This window comes from Gymnoscopelus braueri (genome assembly GCF_963280865.1).
Source record: "Gymnoscopelus braueri genome assembly, chromosome: 15".
NCBI classification, from domain to species: Eukaryota; Metazoa; Chordata; class Actinopteri; order Myctophiformes; family Myctophidae; genus Gymnoscopelus; species Gymnoscopelus braueri.
In genome coordinates this window covers 21,919,769-21,934,761 of record NC_137620.1, presented here as the reverse complement: position 1 = coordinate 21,934,761, position 14,993 = coordinate 21,919,769, and the positions used below count along the sequence as shown (strand labels likewise).

At 44.5% G+C, this 14,993-nt stretch overlaps 1 protein-coding gene across 1 annotated transcript in view; it reads left to right on the top strand.

The window, feature by feature from the left end:
* Positions 1–2,530: 2,530 nt before the first annotated feature.
* Positions 2,531–14,993, top strand: part of spag17 (sperm associated antigen 17) — a gene marked incomplete at both ends in the record, with an annotated part of 55,890 nt that continues 43,427 nt past the window's right edge. The window contains 6 exons of the mRNA XM_080450839.1: positions 2,531–3,258; positions 10,111–10,261; positions 10,947–11,087; positions 11,373–11,432; positions 12,262–12,390; positions 13,953–14,127. Of these exons, the coding sequence (XP_080306965.1) occupies positions 2,531–3,258; positions 10,111–10,261; positions 10,947–11,087; positions 11,373–11,432; positions 12,262–12,390; positions 13,953–14,127 (1,384 nt within the window). The remainder of the gene's footprint in view (positions 3,259–10,110; positions 10,262–10,946; positions 11,088–11,372; positions 11,433–12,261; positions 12,391–13,952; positions 14,128–14,993) is intronic.

The window sequence follows — 14,993 nt, the reverse complement described above, 5'->3', positions numbered from 1 at the left end:
TCTCTGTGGTTGGCCTGACGCACCGGGCCCTGGTCTGTGTAGCTGGCCTGGAGCCACAGGCCCTGGTCTGTGTAGATGGCCTGGAGCAACAGGCCCTGTTCTGTGAGGTTGGCCTGAAGCAGGCATTATATTTGCAAGAGTCATTGCGGGCTGAACAACTCTGCTGACCGCTGCTGGCTGCACACCGGCAGTCATGCCACTCGTCACACTTGGATGAGGCTGGCCCATTCGGATGGCCGGGAACTGCCTGGGTGTCGGAGTGGCAGGTCTGGGGTGGATGGTGGGGACCGTCTGGCCCTGGTGATGTTTGGCCTGCATTTGAGCCAGGAAGTTGTGTGGTACCATGACCATTTGGCCCATCTCTGTTCTCATCAGAGTCCTGCCATGAGTAGGTATGGCAGATCCAGAGGTCAGGTAGGTGGCCTGCTGTGGTCTGACGGCCAGCTGAGGTGCAACGGCGCCGGTCCTGGCACGGCCCGCCACCCCAGGCCCTGCAGGTCTCTGTGGTTGGCCTGACGCACCGGGCCCTGGTCTGTGTAGCTGGCCTGGAGCCACAGGCCCTGGTCTGTGTAGATGGCCTGGAGCAACAGGCCCTGTTCTGTGAACAGGGCCTGAAGCAGGTATTATATTTGCAAGAGTCATTGCGGGCTGAACAACTCTGCTGACCGCTGCTGGCTGCACACCGGCAGTCATGCCACTCGTCACACTTGGATGAGGCTGGCTAACGGGTAAATTGGTCGCAGGTGCAGATGTTCCGAGCTGGTTGGGCACCAACGTTGCGGTGTGTGGGAGATTGTTGCTGTAGGTCATGTCCTGGGGTGTAGATACCGGGGAACCCTGGCCCCCTGAGACCAGAGGAGAGACCTTTGCCTCCATCCTGGATTCCCAGAAAATAAAGCACTAGAAGACCTTTGATTACTGACAGTTCTGTCCACAACAAATCAACAACTATGTCAGTAACTGCTGCCCACCTCAGACCTTCCAGAGCTTTTATAGCCACCAGGCTATGCTTCCATACTGACCACGTCAATATGACATCATCAATATGACATCATCAACATGACATTAGTCTTGCCCAAATATGGACTTCCACATGGCTCCAGACCGAGGTTATTATAGTTTTGCATTTTTCATTGACTACAGGGTCGGGCTGCTATGCAGCCCTCACACCTACGTTGCAACCTCAATCCGACTGATATGCCCATATGTGAGATCTCTGTGTATGTCAGTCCTTGTCCCCTTTATGCCCATATATGGAGATCTCTGTATATGTCAGTCCTTGTCCCCTTTATGCCCATCAGGGATCTCCATATATGGGCATAAAAGGGACATGGATATCAGTCCATGTCCCTTTTATGCCCATATATGGAGATCCCTGATGTCGTCAGTATATGCCCATATATGGGCATGCCCCCTTTTCTCCAGTTGTGCCCATATATGGATATATATGGCTGACTGTTGTTTGCGCTGATGCCATGATGACACATTGAGGTTAGACAACACACTCCATATTTGGACGTAGCTGCATTGGAAACTCCTTGTGGTGTGGTTATTGTCATGGTGAGATGAGTGTGACATCAGAGGTCCGTCCGCCGGCCGGTAGTTTTGCCGCTTTGTTCTAAATTCCAGTTAGTTTTAGTTATTATTTAAATTAATATATTGGTATTGGATCAGGACTGGAACAAAGTGTATTGTTGGATCTCACACTACAACCTGCTGGTCCCTCTGAGGATTGTTTTAAATTGTCTGAGCTGTTTGGGTTCTTTCACAACTAGGAAGTGAAAAGGGAAGAAAAAATGAAAGAAGAAAACCCCACAAGCTCTCCTTTTCTCTTCTGTGTCACCAAGCCTATACTACTTCCACGCTAAATCACTTCAGTTCAATCCTCCAAAAAATTAGCTAACGCAGCACTCAAGGACCTCTGGAAGGCAAAGGTCACACTGAAAAAGTCATTCAATTCAGAGAGGAACGTTTTCACGAATAATGATTACTTTATTATTCTCATTATTTCTTTCTCATCTAATACTGCAGAGCTTTAACCACTTAAACCCAGCATCCGTATTGTGGGGAAAGCTTTAGCAGAGAATAGCAGATCGACAAGTTCACGCGTCACGCTGCAGTTTGAACTTGATGTTGGACTTAGCCCTGAATCCACCATCATCAAGAGGGATTAGTTAAAAGTTAAATAAACACATAACATAATAACACCTAATGACATACATTGTATGTTAACAGGTACCAAGCCTATGGCCATCAACTCGGAGGGTGAGGATTTCCCTGCATCTGGCTGCCATTCCTCCACTTCTCAGCAAGTGCCAGAGAGGAAGCCAGAGAGAAAAACCTCTACACAAATCTTGACAGAGGCCGGCTCTCAGGGTGAGCCGTGTGAGGAGCGCAGAGCAGAAATCACACACAGTGTAATAAGCCTGAGGCACTGTCCAGAACATTGAGCAAAAAGCAATCAAAGTGCTGCATGCTTCACTGTAGGAGTTGTAGCCCGCTATTGAGATAGGAGCATCTAGACGCCGAGATGGACGGTCGCATGCGAACTAGCTCCCGACCTAGCTCCCACGAACGAGCTCTCGGGCGAACGAGCTCTCGCACTCACGGCAACATTTTTGCCAGTTTTTCACTGGATTTAATTCTCATCTTCATCCTTCTGTGGACGACGGATTCATTCCTCGAATATCCACAGAATCTACACCTGATGGAGACAGAAAAGGGGAATCCACGGGAAATGAAAAATGAAAAACACTCCGACTTCTATCTGATCGGCTCGACAGAATCAACGAAACATCTGGGATTCGCAGCTGGAGCTCTCCATACGCTCCTGGCCATGAATTCGGCTAGAAAGAAGAACGCGCCCCCGACAGGACGCATGGACCGAAGATATATAATCATCCTATTTCTTCTCCTGTCGGGTGATATCCACGTTAATCCAGGCCCAGTTACCACCAGGCAAACTTCTGCCCGTCTGGCGAGGGAGGAAAACTTTGCCAACATAGCTAGCGTTGCTAACGTTGCTAACGTTACCAACGGCAACGGGGAACAACAACAACGCCAGGCTAACACCGCAAGCTTTCTGTCCCAGCAAGCCAACGCACCCTCGGACTACATCGACACCGCAGCCGTCCTCGACGCACCACGACGTCCTACGGAGAGACGCTGCGCGACCGAAGAAGCCGATTCACGGACACATCTTCTGGTGGTTTCAGGCGGCGCAGGGACCAGGATGGACCACCGAGAACACAGACGAAGGCCCCCCCCATCCCCCCACCCCCCAAGCTCCACAGCTGGTTGCTTACCTCCGAGAACCAGACAAAGGCCCCCCACCGCCCCCCAACCCCCACAGCTAGTTGCCTACGACGGAACAGATGCTTTGATGGACGCTAACACCACAACACCCCCCTCCCCCCCCGATACTGCTCCTCAACTTGATATATCAGTGGACAAACACATCTCCATTGATCAAATGATCAAATCGTTTGGTGTTGGCTTGCACATGATTCACCTCAATGTGAATTCCCTTGTAGGAAACAAGCTAACACAAATCAAGCAGATGTTTTATGATGGTAAGGTTGACATTTTAACTTTCTCTGAAACTAAACTTGATCATACGATAAAGGACTCTGAGATTGAAATTGAAAATTACAAACTTTTCAGAAATGATAGGAGCATTAATGGGAGAAACGGAGGTGGTGTATGCATGTATGTACATATTGACAATGAGTGCATCCTTCGCGAAGACCTGAAGGATGCAGCCATTGAAGCTGTGTGGGTCGAGATCATTTTTAGAAATGCCAAGCCTGTGCTAGTCGGTACCATATACAGACCTCCTAACCAGACTGATTTCTATGAAAGACTTGAGGAGTGTTTAGCTAAGGTGGAGTGTGCGGAGACGATACTTCTTGGTGACTTTAACACAGACATGCTCTGTAAGGAAGCGTCAGTGTATAAGTCATTCAAGGGGTTTTGTCATCGGCACTCACTCCACCAGCTAATCACCCAGCCCACAAGGCTGTGTGTTTCCACTCAAACTACCATAGATCTCATTCTAGCAACGGACAAGGACAAAATCCTCAATAGTGGTGTTTCTACCTGTGGCATATCTGATCATAACATGATCTTCTGCACCAGAAAGAAACGTAAACCTAAGAACGGTTACCAAAAATCAGTCACGATCAGAGACCTCAAAAACTATAAGAGTGAGGACTTAGATCGCAGGCTAGAGGAACTGGACTGGTCCGACGTACTAAACAGCACACAGGTAGACGAATCTTGGCTTGGTTTCAAAACCAAATTCATTCAAATTTTGGACAGTGTGGCCTCCATGAAAACCGTCAGGGTCAAATCCCGCCCGGTACCATGGATGAATTCGGACATCCTTACTGCCATGAAGGTCAGAAACAAAAAGTGTTCTGAGCTTCATAAAGGTAGGATCAAACTCGCCAGGTGTTTTAACAAGGGTCTCGAATCCCACGTAGCTAAACTTGTAAAAGAAAGAAACAAGCTAAGAAACAAGGTTAATCGCATGCTCGAATTAGCAGAAAAAAGCTTCCTCGATGACAAAATTGAGGAAAATAAAAGCAAACCACGAGAGCTTTGGAAGCTATTCAACAACCCACTAGGCTGCAGCAAGAAATTGAAAACCAGGTTTACAAACATAAGCCTCAAGGTGAATGACACTCTCATCACATCCAAACATGAAGTGAGTAAAATCCTCAACATATTCTTCACGACCATAACCTCAGATTTGGTTGAAAAACTTCCCCCTCACTCTGGGTGCTATGGTGAAGAGCATGTTGACTCATTTTACAAAAAACAGGGTGTACGGAAAGATGATTTTAAACTCTCCCCTGTGAAAACAGAAGAGGTGTTTAAAAAATTGAGTGCTCTTCATCAACACAAAGCCACAGGCCTCGACAATATCCCCGCCAAATTTCTAAAAGACTCGGCCGCCTCCATTGCTCCAATCATTACCCACATAATAAACCTCTCCATCATACAGGGACGGGTCCCTAACGATTTCAAAAAAGCAAGGGTGACCCCTCTGTACAAAAAAGGAAACAAATTAGACCCTGGCAACTACCGCCCTATTTCTATTCTTAGCTCCATCTCGAAAGTCATGGAAAAAATAGTCTATGAACAGGTCGATAAGTATCTTGCCGAAAAAAATCTAATTTACAAATTCCAATCTGGTTTCAGAACAAACCACTCCACTGACACATGCCTTCTCTATTTGAACGACTCTATCAAACAAGATGTCGACAAGGGCAAATATTGCGGCATGGTCATGCTGGACCTCCAGAAGGCCTTTGACACCGTCAATCACCCAATTATGATCAATAAGCTCAAAGCAATAGGTTTTGATGATACGTCAGTGAACTGGATGAGATCCTACCTGGAAGGGAGGGAGCAAGTGGTGGAAGTAAACGGCACCCAGTCCCCCCCCCTCCCTGTGACTTGTGGTGTCCCACAAGGAAGTATACTAGGACCTTTACTGTTCCTGATATATGTGAATGACATGTCATCGGCCTGCGACTGCAAGCTGTTCCTGTTCGCAGATGACTCGGCCCTGCTAGTCTCGGACAGGGACAGGCTGCAGGTTGAGAAAACTCTCAGCTCCGAACTCAACAAGATCTGCATCTGGCTCTCTGACAACAAACTTTCATTACACCTGGGTAAAACTGAATCCATCCTCTTTGGGTCCAGTCCTAACCTTAGCAAGGCAGAGAGTTTCACGATCAAAGTGGGTGATAATGTCATCAAAAGAAAGGATGAAATTACCTACCTGGGCTCAATCTTGGAGGCAAACATCTCTGGTAACAAAAACGCCGAAAAAGTGATCAAAAATGTCAACCGAACAACACGCTATTTGTGGAGGATTGATCGCCTAGTCAGTAAGAATACTCTGAAGATTCTTGCAGGGGCCCTCATTCAGGTTCATTATGATTATGCATGCACTTCATGGTATCACAACACCTCCAAGGCCTTAAAAACAAGGCTCCAAACATCCCAAAACAAACTTGTAAGGCTACTTCTTGGCCTCAATCACAGAACCCATCTAACCCCTGCTCATTTTGCTAGGATTGGATGGCTTAGGGTTGAGGACAGAGTACAGCAACTTGCTATGGGCCTGGTCTTCAAGATACACCACAACATTGGGATCCCCCTGTATTTGTCAAAATACTTCAAAAATGTTAATGAAGTCCATGATCATAACACCAGAGGCAGCTCCACTGATCATGTTCAACCCAGATTTGGCTCAACTAAGGGAATGAACTCGTTCTCATGCTATTCATCAAAAATGTGGAATGCCCTACCAAAAGGAGTAAAGGAGTGTAAAACCCTACTCACTTTCAAAACTGCCCTAAAGATACACCTTCAGGAGGCTGCAATTCGAAAATGGCCCCTGTCTAAGTCTTAACCTACCCCTCCCTACCCCCCCCCCCTCCTTCATTTTCCTCTTTTGTATATATATATATTTTTTTTTTCTTTTTTTTCTCTCGTCATACCAGTAACCTGAAAGCTGATTGTATGACATTCTGTATAGTAGTGTGTATATCTGCCTGCCTCTTATATTTCATCATGATCTGTGTGCATGGGGTTCTCATCTTAAACAAGCGTAATGCTTAATGAGGGTTTCCAGTTTAGTAGACCTTGTATTGTGAATTTGTACTTCCATGTACTGTTATGTACTGTCATGTACTATTCTCATGTCTTTCTAAATAAACTACATCAATCAAGCCTGGAACATCACATCCTGGAGACTGGATAAAACCCTGAGTAAAAGTATAATATACACACACACACACACACACACACACACACACACACACACACACACACACACACACACACACACACACACACACACACACACACACACACACACACACACACACACACACACACACACACACACACACACACACACACACGAGGCGAGATGTACATGTACTTAAAACAAAATAATAATACAAACTTTTAAGAAGTAGTGAAAATAGCAGATCTACAAGCTCACAGCTTGTGGCTGTGACTAAATAAAGCTATGGATAAATAACCAAATCATTGCCTATACTGCTCCGACTGATACTAGTTTGGATAACCTTGGCCAATGATGATGCCCTTAATTTAAATGCTCTATACTCAGTGGTGGAAAAAGTAGGCTACAAAATGTTTTTACTTAAAGGTATCATGACATTCATTTTCACTTTTTTTATTTTCAATGTTTTATTTGGGGTTTTATGACCTCAATTACACCCAAAAAACCTGAACTTAGAACATTCAGTGGATTTTCTGTGGTCTGGGGTTTTCTGAATAATTAGGCTGAAAAGTAATCTGAGCTTGGCCCTTCGACAGTGAGGTCACAGTCGATTAATCCCGCCCACTCTCCTCCTCGCCCCTCCCCTCCCCTATCCTTTCCTTTGGGGGGGGCGGAGCAGAGGCGATGATTGACAGGCAAAATCCCTCACCAGCGACACCCGCAGGCAAAGATTTCTTTTTTCATTGCAGTTGAAAAGGCTTTAGAAATGTGAGAGAAAAACACCTGCTATGGATCAATGGAATGGAATTTTCACTTAAAACTTTTTGTACACTTTTGAAGGACCAGGACAAAGACTTTGAATGTGGTGTAAAAGTGAATGTCATTAAACCTTTAAGTAAAAGTATCAATACTGCAATGTAGAAATACTACTGTACTTGAGTAAAAGTAAAAAAAAGTATTGGTATATATTTTGATACCAATACTTTTTTTTACTTTTACTCAAGTACAGTAGTATTTCTACATTGCAGTATTGATACTTTTACTTAAGTAAAAACATTTTGTAGCCTACTACAGCACAGACCGGGTAGGCTTGCCTCCAGCAGGATCTTATATTTCCATCAACTCCCTGATGGCTACTGTTATAACTACCAAGAACCTGGATAGTCAGCTGTCCTTCAAGGCACACATTGCAGCGATCACTCGATCCTGTAGGTTTACACTTTACAACCAACTTAAATATCAAACCCTTCTTCACCAAGGAGCCTGCCCAGCTCCCAATGTGTCCTGATGCCACACACTGTGAGCGTGGCATCCAGGTTCTTGGTAGTTATAACAGTAGCCATCAGGGAGTTGATGGAAATATAAGATCCTGCTGGAGGCAAGCCTACCCGGTCTGTGCTGAGCTTGAAGTGGTGGGCCGACATCCACTGTGAGATCATGTGAGCCGGCCATGCAGTGATATGCTCTTCAACCTGTGTCAGAGGGAGGGAAGGGGAAAAAAACAGTTGAGTCATCAGCCTGATAGGATCAGCTTGTGAGAAGAGATGACAGAGCCAAGAGATTTAGTGTAGAGGGAAGAAAGGTCCTGGGGGACCCCAATTAAAAAGGTACCGTGGTGGGATGAAAACAAGCCTTTACAAGAAACCTAGTAAGTCCAACCAGTCCTGTTCATGTTGTTCGTGGTGGCCCAACACCTTACTAAGATAATTTATGTTGTTTATGCTTTCTATTTGAAACTATCTCATTTTTGGGGAGCTGCTGGCCTAGTGGCAGCGTGACAGCGACTTGCGGGTTCGATTCCTGGAACCGATGACCTTTGCTGCGCGTCACCCTCCTCCCTCTCTATGTTTTCCCGTCTCTCTCTACTGTGTACTATCAATAAAGGCAGAAAAAGACCCAAAAATATCAACATTTTCACACATCTGTATACATGCGTGCACACACACACACACACACACACACACACACACACACACACACACACACACACACACACACACACACACACACACACACACACACACACACACACACACACACACACACACATGTCATGATGACATATAAAGTATATATATATAATATCCTTCTCATTATAAATATATAATGAGAAGTAGCCTCCACTTCTGACCTTCTGTGAGGCCTGGGGTTCCACATTTCAAGGGATCCACCGCCATCTTGTGGAGATGTGGCATCATAACAGTTTATGACTCAACGTTCCATCCATCCAGGCATCAGCTATTAGAAATGACTTCTCAATGGTCCACACAGTACACTCACACTCAAGCACGCACGCACACACGCACGCACACACACACACACACACACACACACACACACACACACACACACACACAGCCTGACAAAATAGATGAATGCAACAGTATTCTGCTTGATAATCAGCCTAGGTTCTCTCCTCAACAGCCCCTGGAGTGAAACGAAATGAAAATTAAGTGTCAGGCTAAGGTCTCTATGCTTTACAAACGTTCCAGGAACTATTGGACCTAACCTAAACCTAACCCTAACCATAACCTTAGTGGGGAACATAGAACCCGGGGAACATAGGTATGACCCCCTTAGGCACTTCTGTTGTAAACATAGAATATCTATTATGGCTGACCGAGTGTCGTAACGTAACACTCCCTTTCAACGGGGTTGGCTCCTTAGCTCTGGTCCATAGTGTTAGAAGGAGTTCAGAATTCCCGAGTCCCGACTGAAAAGTAACATAGCGTGCCGTTGAGGAGAATTGAACAGTTCTCCTCAACGCTATGTTACTTTTCAGTCGTTATTCCACTGCGCCCACTACAGATCTTGTCAATAGAAAAATTCCATTGACCAGTTATGTAGGGGACGCAGTGGAGTAACTAAAAGTATTTTCCTTCCGGTGAAATATTTTCTTTTCTGGCCAAAAAGTGTATTTAAAACATGAAGAGGGGGCTCCGAGTGTTTCCACTACGGAAAGCAGGCTTTCAATATCTTAAACCCGTCTTTGTTTTGGTGAGTAGCGAAAGAGTATTCTTTATTTTTTACTACAGACGAGAGGCTGCGCTACCGGGGGTGTGCGGGCATGCCGGGCAACGGCTGAAAAGTAACATAGCGTTAAGGAGAACTCCTTCTAACTATGGACCAGAGCTAGCTCCTTCTATGTAGCTCCCTTTCTAAGCTCGTACAACGTGCCCTGTGCTGTTGCCAGGGGCAACCAAGGCGACAACAACGACACTGCTGTGGGCAAAGTATAGTTTGATACTTCAGCGTCCTATTAAACTAGCAGCCAGAACATTGCACTCGGGATACGTTTGATTATTATGATCATTAGTGTTTGTTTTTCTGAATGTAACCACAAGCCCAAAGCAGCAGAAAGTGAAGAAAATGCCCTCGAAGAAGAGAATTAAAAGCAGCAATAACAACACCACCTCTACCCAGGCTGCTGTTGCTGGATCTGCACCAGCAACCAGAACATGGGAGACTGCTCTCACTGCTGCACTGTTGGAAGAGGTCTGTTGACTCTGTTCTGGTCTGGTCCATTTGCTTACCACAATATGAAAATACTCTGTTACAAGTAAAAGGCCTGTGTTCAAAATGTTACTTGAGTAAAAGTACAAACGTTTTGGCATCAACATTGAATTTTGACTGGATAACACGTCTAAACTTCCAGCCACCTTGGTAGATAGCCCAACCAAAATGTGTACACTCTTAGAGCTAAATTAACCCCTGGGACTGGGACACCAGAGATTAACTGTTTAGAAAAACTTTCACACGCCTAAGAAGAGCAGGTGTGTAGGCAAACAAGTGCCTGAAGAAGGTCATCAGTGACCGAAACGTTGCTTCTTCTTTAAATAAATCTGCTCCTGTGCCGTGCAGTTCGGCAGTGTGCAGGCATATTCTTTTTATTATTGATGTCCCAGAGATAAAAACAAAAACAAAAGGAGGGGGTGTCCTGTCCACCAAAAAGGCTTTTTCACATCCCACTCCCAGCACAGCTGGGACACACTTTGTGCACAATGCAACAAAGTGTGTCTATCTGTAATTGGCCTCTTTAGTCACCTGAAGACCCACACTGAGGACCCCCCCCAGGAGGACCATCATACTCGACGCCGAGTGATCGCCGATGATGATGGCATATCATCATCATCGTCCTTAAGATTAAAAAGGTTGAGAATTATGTTTTTGGCGTTGCCAGGACTCATGGAGGGCCAGTGTGTCGGTGGTGGTGGGAGACAGGCCAGAGGATGAGGACCTAACAGAAGCACTGGGGCTGGCTATGCGCCAGCCGCTACGAAGACTCTTCACCCTGCTAACCCGGGACGACACACTGGCTAAGGTTCTGTGTGTGTGTGTGTGTGTGTGTGTGTGTGTGTGTGTGTGTGTGTGTGTGTGTGTGTGTGTGTGTGTGTGTGTGTGTGTGTGTGTGTGTGTGTGTGTGTGTGTGTGTGTGTGTGTGTGTGTGTGTAGGGTGGGTGTTACCTTTAGCCTCATATATGGAGCTGAGGTAAACCTTGATGACTGAACTAATGTATAGCATGTAAAATGAAAACAATATTAAGACTGTTTTATACATATTAATTTAGTCAAAAGGACGACCTGATCATGTTTCATTTACCCACAGATTCATGAACTGGGAAACCCCAAAAGCAAGAAGCCTAAGGACGTCCCCATGTTCTATGAGGTAGAGTTGTCTACAGCAGAGGTTCTCAAAGTGGGTTTCGGGGACCCCCAGGGGTCCGTGAAGGGACTCCAAGGGGTCCCCAGCAAAATGAGTTAATATAGCGTAAACATAAATTAAACCACTTTAAAACTGTTTTATATTTTGACCATTCAAACATAGCTGATCTACAGGCTCACAATTGTGAGCTTGTAGAACTGCTATCTTTTTGTAGTCAAAGTTGTGAAAAATGTTGATGAATTATTCGACATTCTTTACACAAATCTTCTCTTATGGGGGTCTGTGGGACAAAATCTTTTCAGATAGGGGTCCATGGCCAAATACATATGAATGTGGGGTCCTTGAAAATGTTTGAGAACCACTGGTGTACAGCAAATGTATTTGTGGCGTATCAGTAGAGAATTATCATCAGTGTATATCAATTCTACTTGTGTAGATGTACTACATCTGTACAGTGTCAAAATCTGCCATTTTACACCAAACAAATGTATTTGTTGAAAACAATTAAAAATCTGCCTTGCTGGTCTCGCACTGGTGTTCCCAACTTAAACCCCACATGGTTGAGCGGAGTCCCTCAGGGAGGGCTCTATACTAGTGTCTTTTATGTTTTCTGTTATTTTGAGGAAGGCTTTCGCTGAAAATAGTTTCATTCTAATCAATTGTGTGTGTGTGTGTGTGTGTGTGTGTGTGTGTGTGTGTGTGTGTGTGTGTGTGTGTGTGTGTGTGTGTGTGTGTGTGTGTGTGTGTGTGTGTGTGTGTGTGTGTGTGTGTGTGTGTGTGTGTGTGTGTGTGTGTGTGTGTGTGTGTGCGCGTGTACACACACACTATATAGGTGACAGAGCCTGCCAAGGTGCTCCTGGATGCTGTGGAGGAGATCCCCTGTGAAATGATGGCAAAAATACTGAAGTTCCAGCTGCTGGAGATCAAAGCCATTGATCAGCGAAGGAGGGCTGCTGAACAGGTGTGTGCATGCTCATTACATACTGTACAGTATCTGTGTTTATCCTGTAGTTTTATTGCAGTGCTGTATGGCAGTCAACTTGCTTTTAGTTTGATGTCTGTTTCTGTTTCTGTCAGTTATATTATAGATACAAGTACATTTGAATTTAGCGGATGCTCTAATTCAGAGTAACAACAAAGTGCAGCCATGTATTAAGCCCTCACATTCCTGTGTGCCTGGACCATTGTGACCAACAGTGGTGGAAAGTAATTAACTATAATTTAAGTACTGTACTGTACTTAAAGGAATATTTTACTTTCAAATATGTTTGGGGTCATTTTAACTCTTTGACTGCGGACGACGCGATAACCCGTCAAGTGCTACTTTGTCCAGTTGGCCGTCGACGCGTTCGACGCGCTTGACGCGCGTTCATTGTTTAATCTCTGATTGCGCTATGCTGCTTAATATTCAATGTTATTCTCGAGTTCCACTTACTTCACGGACATCTGCATCCGGTTTCATGACCTGGATTCCGTTTCCGGTTTTTGATTTTTTTCCCCAGTCATTTTCGTCCAAAATAGGTAAATAAACGGTTTTTCACACGGTATAACGGACAAACGGACAGCTTCTCTTCTATAATCTATGGTCTGGGTGACGATCAGTCATCGCCGTCGTGTATCACATCGTAATTTTGGCCGATCAAAACAATCTAGGACGACGTCACATCCGTTTTCATGTTTTTCCCTGTCTAATCTATCAAGAAGGGTGAGAGAGACCCAACGACCTGATCAGGCTGTCATGTGCTGCTCTCTAGTGGCGGATTTGTGCTGGGTCTTTAAATTATGTGTCTTCAAATTATTTTCATGATATATATTTCATATTTCAAAATATAAAAATAAAAAAACACGAAAATTGCTGGCACTGGGGGAGTACTTTATGAAAATACTCTGGCAGTCAAAGAGTAACGTCTACTCTGGCTTTGTGGCTGTGCACCCAAGACCGTTTTTAAGTTGCTTGATTCAGTATTTAGATATTTGATATTCATTTTAGCAGACACGCACGCTTCCTATATAAACCCATTGCAATTTCAAACTCCATTTTAACCATGTTAGATTCATTGAAAACACACATGTTTTTTCTGTGACTTATTTTTTTCTTTGGGGGAGGGGGGGATAAAATTATAAAATAAATGAAAAAAATATATTTAAAAAAGTTATTGAAAGAACTCTGCCCCTCACAAATTAGAGGGACAATATCAGTCACCAGAACCAAGGACAGGTATTTTCAATGTATCTAACTTGGTTAGGGTGCAGTCACACCAAACTTATAATTAATTCTGCCTATGAGGGTGGATTCTGACAATGCTTTTCAATGGGAACGGAGCGGGTTCTTTTGCGGAATCCGCAAATGGCAACAAACCGCTCTGTTCCCATTGAAAAGCATTGACAGAATCCGCCCTCATATAGGCAGAATCAAAGTTCAGTGTGACTTAAAATTTATTTTTGAAGTTGATAATGTTTGATGAAGAAGTATGTGTAAGTGTTATTCCTCCTCAGTGAAGTTGTTGGTATTTCCATTTGAAGGATGCTGAGGAGAAGGTGAAAGGTAGAACCTCTGCCTCAGCTACCAAAGACAAGGGCGGGGCCAAGGCCCCTGGCGACAAGGCCAAGAAACCCCAGGCGTCTGGTGGGCCTCCCAGGGAGAAGGAAACCAAGCTCAAACGCAGGGGCGAGGATGTGGAACCACTCAAGTATATTGGTAATTATTACATTTAGCTGTGTTAGTGCACTTTGACCCTTTTTCACTACATGCATTTCTGTGTGTGATGTGTGTGTGAGTTCAGGATTTCAACATTTTCAACGTTTATTTAAAGACAGTGCTTCTGCTAACAATATATAAAACCAAAACAAGATATAATAAAACAAGGTATAATGAAAGTAAAAACCTTAACAGAATACTAATAAAGTCAAAGTCATGTACCAGCTGTTTAAAGTGTGTACAGTGAAACTGTAAAAGAAATCAATTTACTTGGATTTGCATTATAAGAATAATACAGAATATAATGGGAGAATAAATTATAGCAACTGGGATATACGGAATATATGCTGCAGCAGGATGGCCAAAAGTACTAGTGCTATATACAGTACAGTGCAATACAGTGAAAAAGTACTGTACGGTAATGTGAAGGAGATTTGAAAATGTGTGTGCTGAGTGCTCTGTTGTGAGCAAGTATTTACAGATTGAAGACATTTGACCTCACATGGAAATTTGTCCAGAGCTCTGAAAGCCTGAGGGGAAAAAAACATTTCTGTTTCCTCTCTGTAGTGTCTTTGTCGCAACGCAGGCATTTGCCTGACCACAGCGGTCCAAACAGTCCATTGCTTGGATGATGTGAATCTTTTAAAATCCTTTAACTCTGCTCAGACACCGGCCGGTGTATGAGTCCTTCAGGGAGGGAAGTCCTCATTGTGTGCTCGGCCAAGCGCACAATCCTTTGCAGGGCTCGACGATTCCAGGTGGAGCTATTCCCATACCAAACGGTGATAGCCACTGTCAGAATGCTGTCTGAGTGGTAGCTGAGCAGAAGAATTTCAGGTGCTTCTGTGATACTTTCTCAGCTTTAC